This window comes from Pseudoliparis swirei, chromosome 15 (assembly GCF_029220125.1).
Source record: "Pseudoliparis swirei isolate HS2019 ecotype Mariana Trench chromosome 15, NWPU_hadal_v1, whole genome shotgun sequence".
NCBI classification, from domain to species: Eukaryota; Metazoa; Chordata; class Actinopteri; order Perciformes; family Liparidae; genus Pseudoliparis; species Pseudoliparis swirei.
The window spans coordinates 14,835,390-14,854,027 of NC_079402.1; the positions used below are offsets into that span (position 1 = coordinate 14,835,390).

General features: G+C 42.0%; 1 protein-coding gene across 1 annotated transcript in view; it reads right to left on the reverse strand.

The window, feature by feature from the left end:
- The window catches only part of LOC130205009 (astrotactin-2-like), a 249,438-nt gene that overhangs the window by 168,700 nt on the left and 62,100 nt on the right, over nucleotides 1–18,638 (reverse strand). The window contains exon 3 of the mRNA XM_056432100.1: nucleotides 1,559–1,988. Coding sequence (XP_056288075.1) covers nucleotides 1,559–1,988 — 430 coding nt within the window. The remainder of the gene's footprint in view (nucleotides 1–1,558; nucleotides 1,989–18,638) is intronic.

An 18,638-nucleotide genomic window follows, 5' to 3' on the forward strand; every position in this document is an offset into this window, starting at 1 on the left:
TTTAGTCTATGTGCTTACGAATTAGCTTGGTTCTCCCTTTTTGAGCCATTTGGGGACAACAGTCACCCTTTTGTTCTCTTGTAATAATGGCATCATTTGATGATTAGCCCAAGAGACAGGCTCCCATTGGATGAGCCTCCACTCCTGTAACCTCTGCCTCACTTCTCTTTTCCCAGTGGCTATCCCAACATTGTGCCTTTCCACTTGGGAACAGAGGATACATTAACCTCTATCCCTTCACCTTTATGCATAATGTTCTGTTACATCATTAAATAAGGGCTAAATATACGATCATCAAGCCTTAAGGTTTTTATCACGGTTAAAATGTAAATTAGATTTTTCAAACCATTTCCAGCTATGGTACAGGTCAGGGACAATGGCCGTGTTAACTTACTATTTATTTTAAAATGACATTTAGAGTAATGACAAAAAGAAAATTCTAATGTCATACATAGTTATCATGCATGAAATGATGTTAATAATGTTAAACTACAAACATAATCCCATTTCTCTGTTTTTGAGCTGTCAAACATGGATCAGCATTGTAGCTACAAATATTGAAATACTGTTCCTTGAACATGATCGTAGCAGCGGTTATCCTTTTTAGCCCATTTTCAGTAAGTAAGCACCCACTCGGATGCAAAAAAAGCTTGCGTGAATCCAGTTATGTTCGGTGATAAATACTATGGCAGCGAGAGGGCATTTCCACAAACTTCTGCCATGCATAATTTAGTAAAACATGAATAACCACGGCACCCTCCAACTCAGTCAGCACCCTTCAATTATTAAAGTTGTGCTTTGCAGAGGAGCAGCCCAAGTTCAAACGGATACCATGTGAACAAATGCTACATTGCATGAGATTACAATGTTGAGATAACTTGTTTTGGGATCTCTACAGCCAAGTTTGGAAGCATCCCTTCCAGTATTACTCATCATGGCAGAATATTAATGTTGCCCTCGCTTGAAGTGCACAACCCTGACGATGACAATGGGCCACCCGCCGACACACCTCAGCATCTAATGGCCCCTGTCACTTGACCTTTTAGACATGACATTAAATGACACGGCGCTGTGTGACACGCGCAGAGCCGATGGCTGTGCTAACTGAGCCGGTCTGGGTTCACTGTTGATGTGGGTTTTAAAAGGAAATATAGTTCACACTCATGGAACACAGAAAGTGTATCATTACCAGCAGGATGTAATGGTGTGAGTCACACAAACCTGCTACATTTTGACTAAATTTAAGCAGTACATGCTGTCCCATCGAGAACATGACCGGGCGGGCCAGTGCCAAAGTGAACTGTCCAGGCTCGGCCATCTGGGGAGCTGGCATGCGCCTCCACGGATGTACAAATCATGCTCTCAGAGCCCCCACTGAGCACAGACCGCCTGTGACAACTCAAATCATATGAATGAATGCCGCTCTTCGTCGAATGAGAGACGAAACCATCACCACGCTGTTAATCCCAAAGCAACCACATCATTAATCTCCTTTACACACACAGATATTGTTTCCATCAGACCACATTGTTTTTCAAGGGAAAGGTCTTCCACCTACCTCGTTTTTCAAAATGGTGCTTAATGTCGTTGTCCTTGCACAGGATGCCCGCGTGCCCTCCGATGCCAATGTTGACGCCATAGTCCTCCTGGGCCTTCCCATCGCACAGCTTGGTGTGGAGCTGGTTGGGCGTGGAGTTGAGCGAGTGTCCACCTGTGTCCTCCTCGTCGCAGTCGTAATCGTCGAGAATGGGGGTTTCCCGAATGGGCATGCCGATGACCGAGTTCCCATGCTGGTGTGTGCCCCGGGAGCCCCGGTAGCTGTCGCGGCCCTGTGGCCCGAGCAGAACAGAGGGAATGTAGTGGATCTCGTGGGTGGCCTCGGTGCTGGCACTCTTCTGGGGGATGCGTCGGCGCTTGCACCATCGGTGGCGGGTGTACAGGACGAGGGTGAAGAGGAGAACTAGAAGGAGGAGGGCGATGAGGCCTCCCTGAATGAAGGCGAGAGAGAAAGAGAATGTGAGGGAAGCACACAAGGATGACAACTCAGATGTTCCAACTTCATTGGTAATGATGATATTCTATGTGCTACACAACAAAAGAACATGAAAACCACAATGGGTTGAATGGTGATTAGCATCATTTGCCACTTATTGAATGAGGTCTGGCAATCACCACTTCAATGAATGAGCTCTCAAAACAACATGAGGTAGCTAACAAGGTCCTAAAGAGACTAACTAGTGTGTGCCTCAGCAACACACAAGTGCACGGGTCAACATATTGTAAATGATGTGATGTACAAAAAGGGAAAGGTCTCGAAAAGGATGGCAACCTCGTAGACTTCATACAACAGAGGTTTTCAAAGACTGACACTGTCCAACACTGAACACAACTAAGAGGCACAATGGTTTGTATGATGCAATACGACATTGTATGTAGGTTAAATTCAATGCATGTTGTACAGCCTCATATTTAAAATGTGCATATTCACAATGGACATTGAAAAGATGACTTGGAAAGTGTGAGTAACACTGAATGGAAGACGTGTTGATTTCTCTGTTTTTGGATACGAGTGAATTTGACCTCAGATACATTCTTTTGTCACATGATCCGTGATTGTGAGTGAGCCAAATTACAATAACTTCCAGTTGTTTTCACAGCACCAGGATGCACCTGTCCCTTTCACCTCCCACGGTATCTTTGTCTTTTGTCACTCCTTCTGGTGTTATTTTGGAAAAGGGACAAGAATGAAGAACAGGGCCCTGTAGCACTGGTGAACTCAAAAATCACCAAAGAGTTCAACAAAAAAATCTCAACAACTATAACATTCACAAATGCTGTCTACCAGTTAAAATTGATTATGCTGTATCCATTCCCTATAATTATAGTTTCACCAGCACATAGAGACAGATATGTGGCATAAATAGTTTTCTTTGTAGCAGTGCTGCTGCTGCATCTGGAGTCCTATCCTCTCAGTGTCACACACACACACACACACCAATGCACCAGGGATGTTAGCCTGTTTTGCCCTCTCTTTCTTACACTTTCTGTGGCCCTGTAAATTCACCAAGGAGCATCACATTTCTTCACGGTTCATTCAATATCTCACAATCACAGAAATGCCCTAACATGCATGCCGCGGCTGGATGATAAAGTGCATCCATATGTACAGACAGAACGGTGGGAAAAAAGGGGGAGGGCATGACTTTTTTTCCCCGCAATGACATCCCAGACTCAGCAAGCCAGTGCAACCTATATATATATATATATATATATATATATATATATATCCGTGATGTCAGAGAGAAAATGCAGGTTCAGCACTTTTGCTAGCATATATTTAAAAGGTGTGGTGGCATTCACAAATGTATACACATGCACACACGGATGTCCATCTGCATAAATGGAGGGTACATGCACAGAAACTAAATCGAGAGAGAATAATGAATAAAATCCACAAGAGATCATTCATCATTTAAAATTCCATCTTCACGGGGAAAAACAAACCCCTTTGAAAATATAACTCATGCACTGCTGGGTGTCCATAAATCAAACTACGCTGAGAGGGGCGGCAGCCCAGGGAGGACTAGCACCACGGACAAACTTGTTCATTAATCTCCAATAGGATGGCAGCTTTGCAGAAATGCAGTCCTGCATACTCCCCTTCATGTGAACTTCTACATTAATTCACCCTGAAGAACGGCAAAACGCTCATGAAGGCTTATGTTTCATTTTAGCAGCAGAGTGATAATGGAGTGACATTGTGAGGCTCTGCAGTACCTCTAGGAAACTGCAATGCAATTAACACATCTCTGTAGCAAGGATAGCTTTTATCCATTTAAATTTGCAAGACAGAAATAGGAATAGTTTTCTGTAGCATAGTGATGCAATGATTCATCTCAACACTGCTGTAACAAGTCAGTTGATTGTGAAAGGAAGGAATAGCTTTGAATAATGGCACCTTTTATAATTACACCATGCGCTGGTTGGGCATATTGTCATTCAAATCTTAATTACCCTCCGGATGTTTGAATATAAATACTGCAGACTTATTACGCAAGAGCCATTACACTGCAGATGATCTAAATGCTTTACAAAGTTCAAGCAGTCCTCCCAAACAACTATATAAACCACACGTCAGCTTTTGTTTTTGTTCATCTCTGTTCATTTGACTCAGTGGCCTAAAGATTCTCTCAAATTCCCTTTCCTGTATCATATCACATTGTTTTCCTCTGCACTTCCCACCGTTCTAGCTTTATGTTCTCTCCCCTTCTCGATTACAGCGCGTCCGTCTGTCTCCATTTCTCTTCATGTTTGATCACATCTTTTCTTCCACTCTTCAGTACAACAGCCATATAAATGCACACTGGCAGATGTCGCCATGAGGGAAAATGGCTTTTCTGTTCATCTTCAGACCCGACAAATCCCCGCTGCTTTAGTCCTAAGTGACTTCACAGGGAGGAGATTGGCTGGAAACCCCATAATTCAACTCATTTTTGAGTTATAGGTTTTCTTCAGACCGTGATTATTTTACTTAACATGCATCCTTTTTTTTCTTTTCGTGTGCATGCTTCCGTTTCCCATATTTGTGTTTTTCTTTCCTTCTGCCTTTTGTTCTCTTGTCTGTGCCCTTTAACGCCCGTCAGCCTTCTCTTGAAAATGTCATTTTCTTGCTGTGCCCGCTTTTTAGATTTCACTTCCTATCCAACCGTTCTCCCTTTTTCCTCTCCAATGTGGATCATGTTGCCTTTTTCCTCCACTGCAATGGTTTCATTCATTCTGACTTTTTTTTTCTTTCTATCCTCAGTATTTTACTTATTAAATTGAGAATTTGGAATGTTGCTGGTAGTTAAGATTCAAACATGTACCTCATATTAATATAATGCTCTGCCAGTTTAAAAGAGAAAAGAAAAATATATTGTTGTAAGAATGCTAATACAATGTTACATATTCAGTATATAATAAGAGATAAAAGAAGAATTTACACAGAGATGCAGGATCAGAACTCGGAACATTAGTTTATAATGTCCTTGTCTGATGAAAAATGAAAAAAGTTATTAAAGTTATCATCGGGTCAACTCACTAACATGCAAGGCAAATGACCGTTTGCCTAAACATTCAAATCGGCAAAGTAAAACCAGCCACTGAGTTACAGTCCAGCTTTTAGTTCTCGGGTACTAGTGAACATATCCAGAACTTCACTTGCTAAACTGTGATGATGTACATGAGCCCTAGAACATGACAACACCATAGATATCAGGTCATTCAGTATTCTAAATTATGTGATTTATTCAGCAGGTTAATAAACCCACAGCAAAACCTCAGTGGACTGGATCATTGAGCTGCAGTAAATGCAAATCCAAAATATTCCATGATGTATTACAAACTGTGCCCTTCAACATGCAAGGTTGGTGTCAAAGGTTTGTCACAGGGTGAAGCTCAGCTGCAGAGAAAGAGGCTGGACTCCAGGTTTGAGTAAAACAAAAAACACTTTACTTCGGGAAAAGGTAAAATATAAAAACTCAAAATCAGCTACAAAAAAACACTAGGAATCACAATAGGAACAAAGACAGTGAGACATCGAAACAGAGACGCGACGAGACAGAGATAAAGATAACAATCCACAATATAAAGGGGGTAAAACAGGTGTATGGCATGAGATAATCAGGGAGACAGGGAAGTGGCTGAGGGCAGGTGAAGGGAATGAAACAATCAAGGAGACAGGAGTGGCTGAGGGCAGGTGAAGGCATTAACCAATCAATGAGACAGAAGAGTGGCTGATGGCAGGTGAAGGGAATGAAACAATCAAGGAGACCGGAGTGGCTGAGGGCAGGTGCAGGGAATGAAACAATCAAGACAGAGGAGACACAGGGGGAACTGAACAGGGCGTTACAGTTGGGGTCTTTAGGAGTCTTTGGAATAAGCCCTGCAAGTGGAAGCCGAGGGGTTTACTAACTCAGATTGGTCAACACCGTTTCCTGATCAGTATTGGATTTAGTTGTTGGTTTTTGTTTAGATTGTTTTCAGATTAGAAATGGCGTCGTTTGAGGTACGTATCCATAGTCAGTAAATCAACTTCAGAAGAGGACGGTCGGCACGCCCTTAATTTGGAGACGCAGGCTAGAGGATCAACACATGAGCACTTCTGCAGGGAAACATATTGTAGCCATCTAAATTGCTTTGCTGCCTTGCTGTAACTTCTGGCTGCTTCTCCACACTGGGGGTGTGCTGACTGCCGTCGACTGACGGTCATACACAGACTATGGATACGTACCTCATACTACCCCATTTCAAAAGCATTCAACTAAACAATGGTCACTTTTAAGTCACTTATTTTCAAGCAAAGGAGGTTGTCTTGGACTTTTGCAACATCTGGCAAAGATGTAGCGACATCTTGAGTGTTTTCTGCTCACTTTGTGTTGCTCCAGCATTCTTTCTGCATAATTTCTGCTGTTCTGTCTTAGCTCTGCAATGTGACTCTAATGTCATTTCTTCTCTTTTGAACAGAAATAGCACAGTCACCATGGATCTCTGTGATATGTCACCTCTCTTTGGCACATTTATAGAAGATAGCATGTCTAGGCAGATACTTTGCCACATTTTATATTATAAAATATATATAGTAAATATCATCATTCTGTATTAATAAAAATATGATAACTGCATTATCATGTAGCTGGTTATTCACCAATAAGATTAAATAGTGTTTCAGTAAATTACCCATATAGGAAGAAAATCATTTTTATACACAAATGATGTATTGTAGTTACAGTTATTGCAAAAAAATTATCTAAAATAAATAACCTCCAAAAATGTATTAACATATAATCTTGTGAAGCAATAGTCTTTTCTATTCTTGACCACAGTATCCGAATAATGTTGTAACATGATGCTACTTTTCTATTGTCTCGCGTCCACGTTTCAGAAACATTAAACATTACGTGGCCCGAGTGGAAAGTGGTTATAAAACTGTAGAACACACACAATTGTAGCCAATTAATGGATGAAAGCATTACTTTATCAAATCCTCAAACCACAGAAAACTCTTCAACAGCCAGGAAGTTTGATGATCAATTCTATTGACTTGTATCTGTACTTTGGCACAACTGTCTCTCTTATGATCCTATTAAGCATCTTTGTGCATCCAAACAACAAGACTCAGAGGAAACACATCCAACACATGCTCTTTGGTTAAGCCACCATCTGTGCACTGTGGAGGCTGCGGCTCACTAAACCCAAGTATCCATCTCCTTCCTGTTCCAAGGGACGATTGGACTATAGCAATCTGTAGGGTATTGTTCAGAGATAAACCTACTGTGAAATAGTCACATGCTGAATTCAGAAAGTCAAAATAGAAACAGAAATAGCAGATGACGTGCATGTGTTACCACACAAAGCCACAGATGACGTGCCTAGCAGAGTTGGATACTCATGTAAGCACAGTGAAATGCACACAGGTGTACACACATTCATATACACGGGCTGCCGACGTACACAAACAAACACACCCTCAACAAGCTGTTCCTGAGTGTACGCTACAGGCAGCAACACCATCCTCTACCACTCTGCAACTCTTTTTCTGTCACCATCTTTTATTTGTCAGCCACCCACTCTTTGTTACACTGCCCCCATTTCAGTTTTGTGCCGGTTTCTACAATCTCTCTCTCTCCCAGCAGGAAGCTAAAGTGGCATGTGCCTTAGCATCTGCTCTCCATTCTCTCCGTCCAACTAGAAGTCGCAGCGTGAATGACAGGACTTGGCTCCGTGGTTAATGTTTCCTCTCGGCTAGTTCACCTTGGAGAAGCCATGGCTGTCCATTACCTGGGCACATGGAGAAATAGCGTCTAGTCTCAGAGACATAATACAGACTGGTATTAGTAGCTAAATGGATATTAGTTTCATGCCAGGTTCAAACTACGCAATCATGGTGTCGCTATGTTAAATTAAGCAAATAGTCATAATGTTGTGCCTTGGCTGACTACACGATGCTCTCTGGCCAATCATAGCTTGCCATCTTTCATAACCTGCATGATGTCATCAGGAAGGAGTTGCTACAGAGACTGACTTCTGGAAACCATGATGTAAGCAGACAATGGCCTCCGAAGCAGACTGTGATCTGTCCCATCGCTCACAGTTCCACCTCGCAGCACCCACAGCATTTACTGAGTCTTAGAGGCAGTTTCGATGTACAACAATATATGCAAACACACTAAACCAGGATAATGCGTCACTCCCTCTCCAAGACTGCTACTTTGCATCAACTCTATGTGCTCTGGTTATTACAGCGTTTGTTCGATTGTTGACAAATGTAATATAGAAAGACACACGTCTTCAGAAGGCTTATGCAAACATGCGTGTTAAATCTCGATTGGTAATGTAAAGTTTTTTGATGTCAGTGAAATAATCTATTTTGAAATGACGGAAAATCATTAAAAAAAAGTCCACAGCCGTGGCTATGTAAATCACTAGAGAAATTACACTGACGAAAAGCCCGTACCTAATCATAAAATCTGATTACACTGTGATTGAAAACTGAATGAAAATTTCCTACAGCTTAACTGGAAAGCACCAGGTCGACCTTTCCATTTGGTTCCCCTCGCCATGGGAACTAATACATGTTTCCGCCATCCTCTCCCCAACCCCTTTTCTATCACCTTGAGTCCCATCCCTTCATTGCTCCACCTCTCCATCTTCCCCTTTTACATGCCACGATGCTCCGTCCCACACAGGGAAAAGATTAGAGGGCAGATAATTAGGGCTGTCAATCGATTAAAAAAATTTAACTAATTAATCGCACATTTTGAAATTGCGATTAATTAATCGCGATTAATCGCGCTTAAAAGTGTTTTCCTTCTTTTTAAAGACAAAACTTCACACAGAGCTGTGTTTTCAAAGAGGCTCCTACATATACAGTGCCAGCGAGGTATTTAATATCGTGGATGATAAATTGTTTCTTCAGTGAAACATCAGATTAGTAAAAAAAAAAATATATTGAGACCCCATTGGTCCTGTCATCTTTAACATTGAACAGCAGCAGAACCAGTGGCCTTGGTAACTGACTGACATTCAAATATGTCACGTTAACCCTCTGGAGGCTGGGGGCATTTTATACATTTTACTAAATAAATTAAATTCACCGTTTAAAGTCTTTTGCATGTGACACACCCCCACGTGTTATACATCAAACATTCCAGAACAATCTCAGCTCTGAAATAAGGCTCATTGTCCTCGCGCCGTGTTCTCTGGTTCTCTGACTGACAGCAGGCTGCTAAATGAGCCTAACCTGTGAGGTGGGAGGTCCTTTGTGATTTACTGAGTGTTCATTGGTTGTTTTTTACCGAAATGTTGACAGACAAACGGATTGACCAATCACGGTGAAGGTTTCGTGTGACGAGTTCTTTCCGCGCCGCGTCACCCGACACGTCGCCCCTTCGTTCCTCTGTGTATCAGAGGGGGAGACGGGAGGAAGGAGGAGCAGGAGGAAACCCGACTGATTCATCCACGAGTTAAACTGATTTCTGCTCCTTATTTTCGCGGAGAAATGATTGTTTTAAAAACGGAAACAGTGTCAAACCGTACTGCCGCGGTTTAAAAAAAAAAAATTTGCGTTAATTGCGTTAAAATATTTTAGTGCGTTAACGCGGCCAAATTAATCGCATAGATTAACGCGTTAACGCTGACAGCCCTACAGATAATACTATCTTGAGCCCTGGCCGTGTCAATTATCACAGAGAATTAGGGCTGATTTGGTGGTGTAGTGCAGCTGCCCACCAAATACCTCTCCTTGGAATTTGTCTAGCTTTAGCCCATGCCCTACACCCATCACTTTCCTCTCTCAGCCAGACTAACAATAAGTCAGTCTAGGCCTGTGCAGAAGGATGAAGTCTGCATCTGTAGATTACAGAGATAAATGACATCTCTGTTCTACAAGGGGAAGTTCTTCATGCATATGCAGTGCTTTTTAATTTAAATTATTTTTTTACGTAATTGATTTAAAAGCCTGTCTTCACAGACCATGACATTTAGCAGTGCCAAACATCCAAAAAGGCACCGTTTTATACAATGTAATACACTGTACACCCACAGTGGGATTGCAAACTTCAGAAGCTTCAATACTTATTTGCAAGTTGCTTGCTATTGTGTATATGTTATGACATGTAACAAACACATGTTGTTTTGCTAGCTTGCTGTCAGTGGTACATTGACTACGTGTAACTGCAGCGTCATTGTTTTAGTCAAGAATGTAACAGAAACCTTACCTGATCAAACATGTTTCGTATTTGTTCGAAAACAAATTGAGAGGTGTTGAAATGTTACTGTGACACAGTCTGCGAAATAACAGAAACATACGCTTAAAGAGCATCACAGCAATTGTTTTTGTTCAGTAATGGAGGAAACAGACCTCTGCTTTATGTCTTATTGAACTATGGAGAGCATCCCTGATAGAGAACATCAATATTTACTCAAATCTACAGGGTGCATTCAGTTAAACATTCCCCATTATACCACCCAATGGGCATTTCAAAGTATAAACAGATACATATTTGTTTTTGGTCATATATATATATATATATTACAAATACACATATACATATATATATATATATATATTAGTGCTGTGAAAAATAACACGTTAACTCAGTTAATTCAATTACAGGTTTAACGAGTTTTTTTTTTTTTACGCATTTAACGCATGTGCAGAATGAGCTTCCAATCCGTCTGTTGTTGGTCGTCGTGACGAAAAAAAAGTCACTTGCAAAATGAGCTTCCAATACACCACTTCAATCTGAACTCTGTCCGCTCTCATGCAGACGGTCTGTTCATCGGTAATGATCCTTCCGCAGGTTCACCTCCGGAAACCTTGTGACGACTTTTGTTTCCTGTTGGTTTAAATCCTATTTATCAGATCGATCTCAGTTTGTATTTGTAAACGATGACGCCTCGATAACCACCAACGTTAATCACGGAGTTCCACAAGGTTCTGTGCTTGGACCAATTTTATTTACCTTATACATGCTTCCTTTGGGCAATATTATCAGGAAACACTCCATAAACTTTCATTGTTATGCAGATGACACTCAACTATATTTATCGATAAAACCAGAGGAGAGCAACCAACTCTGTAAAATTCAAGCATGTCTTAAAGACATAAAAACATGGATGACCTGCAACTTCTTGATGTTAAACTCAGACAAAACCGAAGTAATTTTAATCGGCCCTGAGCACCTCAGAGATCAATTATCTGGTGATGTGGATTCTGTAGACGGCATTGCCCTGGCATCCAACACCACTGTAAAGAATCTTGGCGTTATCTTTGATCGGGACTTGTCCTTTAACTCCCACGTAAAGCAAATCTCAAGGACTGCATTCTTTCATCTACGTAATATTTCAAAATCAGGCACATCTTGTCTCAAAAAGATGCAGAAAAATTGGTTCACGCGTTCGTTACTTCGAGACTGGATTACTGCAACTCCTTATTAGCAGGCTGCTCTAATAAATCTCTTAGGTCCCTCCAGTTGATCCAGAATGCTGCAGCTCGTGTTCTCACTAAAACTAAGAAAAGAGATCACATCACTCCTGCACTAGCTGCTCTGCACTGGCTCCCAGTAAAATCAAGAATCACTTTTAAAATTCTTCTCTTAACCTACAAAGCCTTGATTGGTGATGCTCCATCATATCTTAAGGAGCTTGTCGTACCATATTGCCCCACTAGAGAGCTACGCTCACTAAATGCGGGACTACTTGTAGTTCCTAGAGTCTTAAAAAGTAGAATGGGAGCCAGAGCCTTTAGTTATCAAGCTCCTCTTTTATGGAACCAGCTTCCAATTTCAGTCCGGGAGGCAGACACAGTCACCTCGTTTAAGAGTAGACTTAAGACCTTCCTCTTTGACAGAGCTTATAGTTAGGGCTGAATCAGGTTCACCTGGTCCAGCCCCTTGATATGCTGCTATAGGCTTATAGCTGCCGGGGGACGTTTTAGGATGCACTGAGTACCTATCTCTTCTTTTTTCTCTCCTTAAGGATGAATTTTCATCTCTCAATCACACGTTACTAACTCTGCTTTCTCCCCGGAAGTCCTTTTGACTTTACGTCTCATGGGGTCATCGGACCCTATGAGACGGCATAGATCCTATCTGCCTGATGGATCGTCTGGGTCGTGGAATTCCTGCTCATGACTACGCCACTGTCCTGTTGAGACTCCACCCACTCCTCCTCCCCACCGCCATCTGCCTGATGGATCGTGGAGGTCTCCATCGTGGAATATGCCTACTATGAACTATTCATACACTCTGTCATATTCATTGAATGTATTTTAACTCTAAATCTGTCCTTCTGTACACATTACATCTATTGCATCTGTCCATCCTAGGAGAGGGATCCTCCTCTGTTGCTCTCCTCCAGGTTTCTTCCTTTTTCCCCTGAAGGGTTATTTGGGAGTTTTTCCTGGTCCGATGTGAGGTTTTGGGGCAGGGATGTCTATGTGTACAGATTGTAAAGCACTCCGAGACAAATTTGTAATTTGTGAAATTGGGCTATACAAATAAACTGAATTGAATTGAATTGAATAGATCAGGGGTCTCAACACGTCGATCGCGACCTGCCAGTCGATCGCGGCGTAGTGTTGGTAGATCACATGACATTAAAGAGATTGGCCCGCCCCCTGACATGTTCTCTATAGCACGTCTTTGTTCTTTTATTAAACTAAACGTCTGTTGTTGATCGTATCTCCACAGCAGCATGTCATTTCTGTCTCTTCGCGTTGCGTTAACACTTATCGATCTCCGTCTCGCGCGCCACAGAGCTCCGTGCGCCGCATCGACCGAGCAAAGAAAAGTCACTTGTCAATCTGTCCCGTGTCCGGGCGGTGAGGTTTCAGCTTTGCAGCGGTGTCCCGCCGTCCCTTTCATCACGGCCCAGTTCATGAAGAAAACCCACACAGTCAGTTTGCCTCAGCAGCTGCTAGAGGAAGACTAGAGGCCTTTAGATTGTATCATGGTGGAGTTAATGGTTGACAAACAAGAGAAAAATGTTCTGTTTAACCCTCCTGTTACCTTTACATTTACTAACATATTTTACCCTCGGGGTCAATTTGACCCCAGCAATTAAAACCTCCAGAAAATTATTAGAGTTAATATTGCTTCCCAAGTTTAAGTGTGAGGTACTTTATGTTTGTTTGTTGACTACCTAAATATCCCTTTAAATAAATAAAAAAGTTGATATTTCTTATATGTTTGACACAGTGAAAAACAGCATGGGGTCAAATTGACCCCAAAGAACATCGACATTAAACATTGAATGGGGTCAAATTGACCCGAAAGGTAACAGGAGGGTTAAACATTCTGTTTAGGATGAAGATGTATTAATGTTCCATATGGAAGAAAACTGCTAAATAACTGCTGAGTTGCAGCACCATTGTATAGAACAGGGGTGCTCACACTTTTTCAGCATGCGAGCTACTTATTATGTGACCAAGTCAAGGCGATCGACCGACGGGGGGTGCTAGTGAGAGTCGCGCGAGCCGAGAAGGGTTGTTGACGGGGGTGAGAGTCGCGCGAGCCGAGAAGGATTGTTGACGGGGGTGCTAGTGACTTTTTTGCTCCGTCCCAATGCGCGCAAACCGGTGTCTGAGCTCTGCAGCGCACGAGACGGCGGGCAGAGGACTGTTAACGCGACACGTAGAGACAGAAATGACATGCTGCTGCTGTAATGTGGCGCTATAGAGAAAGTGACAGGGGGGCGGGCCAAATTTTTTTTATGTCATGCGATCTACCATACAACGCCGCGATCGACTGGCAGGTCGCCGCGATCGACCGGTCGATCGCGATCGACGTATTGAGCACCCCTTGTATAGAAGAATGTATAAATGTATATATCCGTCTTTTGTCATAAATCTCTATGTTCTCACAAAATATACCGAGAATATCGGTAATATGTGATTAATCATGATTAATCCACAAAAACCTGTGATTAACCCAATTAAAAATTTTAATCGTTTCACAGACCTAATATATATGTCTTTGTATATATACATGTATATTTACATATTTACATATATAGCTAGGGGAACAAAATGAAAAGGTCGACCGGCAGTTAACTGAGTATTTCTGACACACAAGATCTGTCTTTAATGATAAAAATAGCTAACTGCGCGTGTGTAGAAAACATAAAATATAGATGACTGAATACATAAGCAGCAAACCATGAGGGAGTCCTTCAAGGAAGAACATTTAGCATTTTAAAACCACGTGCACATTGAAAAAATGGTTCTGCATTAGATAATGGCTAGCCATATTATTTTTTTACACCATTGTAATAGAGCCCGGGTATATTTCTCAGGATAATGACATCCCATGATGCTCACTGTTTGCATGGTAACCAAATATAATTGCCTGATGACCATGCACCACTGCTTGCTCATTACTCTGGCAAATTAGTACTGCTGGAAAAGAGGAGACTGCAATGCCCCCACACCTAACAGCACCCCACCCACCCGCACTACGTTATGGCTCTTGCATTGCTTTTTAGAAAAGATGAATTATATCTTCACATTGAGGCAGTAGAAGCCAACTGCAAGCAGACTCGCCCGCCTGTGTGACATTTCAGAGAAAGACGTGTGATTAGAAAGCTAATGCCAATATTTGCAGTGGTGTCACAAGGGGCCATACGGCCTGCTACAGCTGTTGATAACAAGGCAATAAGAGGGCATGGACAATAAGGCCCTTGGGGTGACTTTGATTGAGGAAAAAGGAAGGGCTGAAAGGGGCCGGGAATGGATTTTTGCTTTTGTAAAGATACAGGTATCAGAGTGTGGACAATGGTGGCTTCTTGTAAATAGCAACATGTTTGGGTAAAAAAAGGTTGACACGCATACGCAGTCATTTTGTTTTCCTATTTAGTTTAGAGGGACATGAAGAGACAAACATTTTTAGATACGTTTCAAGGTTTACAAGGACTACTCAGATTCTTCTGTTTGCTGTGCTGTCAAAAGCAATGTCGTAATATGTAACCAAATATAGAAGAGGAAAAACAACATATGGCCACAACTGAAAATTAATGACTTTGCTTTCTGCTAGAGAAAGAAATATACTTGCCTTCAAAGCTTTTGAGTGCAATGGTGCTATGTGTGATTATAGGAGTTTGTATGGGTTAGGGTGAGCTTACCACTATCAGAGGCAGCTGGGCCTCAGCCCTTGTTATATTCCCTGTCGTTTAGCTTGAAGAGAGGCCTTTATTTTTATCTGCAGCTGTCGGCCAAGTGTTACCACAACAGATTGTGAGAGTAGACCTGTCAGCGAGCGCCAGCAGCTGAAAGGGAGTATATTCTTTGTCCATTAGAGCCAGATGCAATCAAAAACTGGTCCTACACTTGTCCTACTCCTATTACATGTAGTGACAACATGTAATAGATTTAGATTACGTTGAGAATAAATGTTAATACCAGGTCAGCATAACTCTTCCGAGCCCAATTCAAAGAACACAGATGTTCGCAACTGGTACTTGTGTCATCGATGGCTGCTAGCAAAACACATCTACTATCATTAGTCCTAAGGAGAGGGACCTTAAGCAGTTAAAATATACGTTAATGGGAAACACTTGAGTCACTGTGCTTCAAGGGACCATGAAAAGAACAGTCAGAATTGGAATGAATCAATCGTGAGCCAAAACAAATCGGATAAGGATATGAGGGGAGGGGGGGGGGGATGCTATTGGTCTGCGAGCTCACATCAATTAGTATGGCTGAGCATGATGGTGAGATATATAATTTCTTATTATTAGTATTATTATTATATAAATTGCATGATGCTAAACATAGTGCTGCAAAGTACAAAATAATCGTTACTTGTTCCCACTCTACAAGTATACAAAAGTGAACAGACATATTTCTGACCTTTAATTAGGATTAACAATCCTGAATGGTTTGAATAGTACACAAACAAAGGATGAATTCATAGATAACAATTATTTTAAGAATCTATATCCACTCTCCACACTTATAGAATGTAACCAAGTATGCTGTACACATGCATGCAAGCAGTCAAAAGTAAATGCACACAGTTATTCATTAATCTCCAGGACCACATTTTTCTTTTGTTCCCCGAACTCCTGGTCTCCATCGGTAACTGTTACCCAGGCAACAGAACAGACAGAGAGACGGTGGATGAATGGGCAGAAGAGAGCAGGGGGGAAAAAACAAAGATGGGAGGATGCACGCACTTCTACCTGAGTTGTGTCTCTATTAATAGCATTGTTCCTTTTTCACTTGCACTGTCTGAAGAAAATGTATTTGCTTTGGTCATGACTCTTGGCCAGTGAACAAGTGCTCTATTACAACGGTTTGGCTTTTCAACCATCCACGTGCTGTGTATATGAAAAAGAGATTGTCCCTTTTTCATAGACACAGCATAGAGGTACGTGGTGTAAATCAGTACGTCTGGACACGGTCGTGTCTCTAAATGTTCTCGGAAGATATATTTGGTAAGATAACTATTTAAAAAGGTGCTAGATTAAAAATGTCCAGCCTGTCTATTGCCTTCACACAGCTCTCAACATCGTGGCAGCTGAGCCCTTTATACTAACAGCAGAACCGCAGTGTAACGTCCTGAGATTGGAACATAGACTGTATAAAAGAAGAAGTGGTTGTAGTCATCGTGATGACACCCTTTGGATTGTGGACCACCGCTTTTAAGAGTCGAGTTCGATGATTTTGCCGTTGCCATCTTGGCTTTTTGCAACCAGTGAACGGAAGTTGCCCTATTTGGAAAACAGAGGAGGGACGTAGCCGCCGTATTCGGCTCTTGTAGTTGCAGCGACCTGTCAATCACACTCAGCTCGCCCCAAGCCATTCTCCATTTTATGATCTTATTTACTCTAAATGGGACGGCAATTACCTAAATGAACATCCTGGTGTTTTGTAGAAGATCATAAACTCATGTTTACTAGGGTATTAATTAAAGTGAAAAGTAGGATAATTTCCTCATAGACATCCATACAATCTGACAGGGCAGTCGCCCCCTGATGGCCAAAAGAGATAATGCGAGTTCTAAGACACTTCCACATTGACTTCAATCGTCAGAACCTGAGGTTGCTGCCTTGTAAGCAAACAAATTCTATGAAGTCCGAATTAATTCATTTTGTAAGACTTAATTCATTAAAAGGCAAACACATCGAACCAGAAAGCGATCCTTTCTGAGCTACCCTGGTGGCACAGCCAACGCCTGGACCAGAGACACCGTGGCAGTGGCACAGTCCTTGAAGCAGCAACACAGCACCTGACCATGTGCTTCGTACCATGCAAAGATCCGGGAACAGAACCGCTATGGATGAGAACATGCGGGAACCAAGCCAGGAAGCTTCCTTGAAGAGCGGCTTGTACCATTCTCTCCCTTGTGGATACAAGTAAGAGACAGAGCCAGGGCAGAACAAATAAAAAGAACATCCTGACCTACTACATTCACGTATGGTGGCACACGCTAAATATGATGTTAGTGAATATAGATGTCCGTAGCAAGTCTCCTGTCCACCTTATCGACCAATTAAAAGAAAATTACACTTCTTCTACGTGCCCCAAGTACCAAAGAGAAGAGCTCACAGCCATGTTCTCAGCGAGGGGGGGGGGACCTGCATAGACAACTGTAAAAACATGCACAGGTAAATATGATTCATATTTGATGGCAACTCCTTAACTTTTCTGAAACTGCATATTACAGATCCTCGATTAAAAAGTAATGTAAATTTGTACTTTCAAAACCCCAAAAAACTAAAATACGTATAATTAAAATTTTCGGAGGAAGAAACATTTATTCCTGGGAGATTTTTTTTTTCATTTGCAAGATGTCCCATCATTTAGGATCATAAAGAATTCAGAAGATAAACACTGATTATTCAAGAACCTGATGACCGAGTTGTGCAGCAGACATGAAGTTATGAGGAGAATATTACTCGTTTCCTATTTGCATTCACAGTATCACCCCCAACAGTATGCTCCGCCACCAATGGCTCTGGTTAAGAACAATTAGCGATGCGGTGAAGCAGGGCATTCAATGATTTAATGGACAAGTGGGAAAGGTGTGGATTAACTTGGTTGTGCGATGCGAAAGCAGTCCACACACCCTGTAATCTTTCAGTATCAGTAGGAGAAGCTAAAAATTAGGGATGCACCGATCTGATCGGCGCCGATCCATATCGGCCGATATTCCCATTATCGGTTTTGATCGGCGTTCTCAAAACGGCCGATCAGATGACGTAACATCTGCGAGAAAAACTATCAGAGACGTTTCAATCGCGGCGCATCACAACGGAGATGATGCGCCCGGCGAGGGCCGGCAGAGGTCAGAGGTCCACGAGGGGATCCTCACGCACCGAGCGGCGTCCCCGTCCCCCGAGTTGAATCTCTGGGTCAACTCAGCCGACACTCACATGTCTGCCCCTATAGACTGATGCTCACGGTAAACGCATTCCATCAGGAGCGCGCGAAGGTTTTGATAAAGTTAGCGGAAGGATTTAAGTGACAACATCCGGTTTTGCAAAGTTAGCGGAAAGAACCACGTGAAACAACATCCGTTTTTCAAAATAAGATGTCGACAAATCATACACGAACATATAAAAGTAAACAATGAACTGATTTTGTATCTTTATAGATC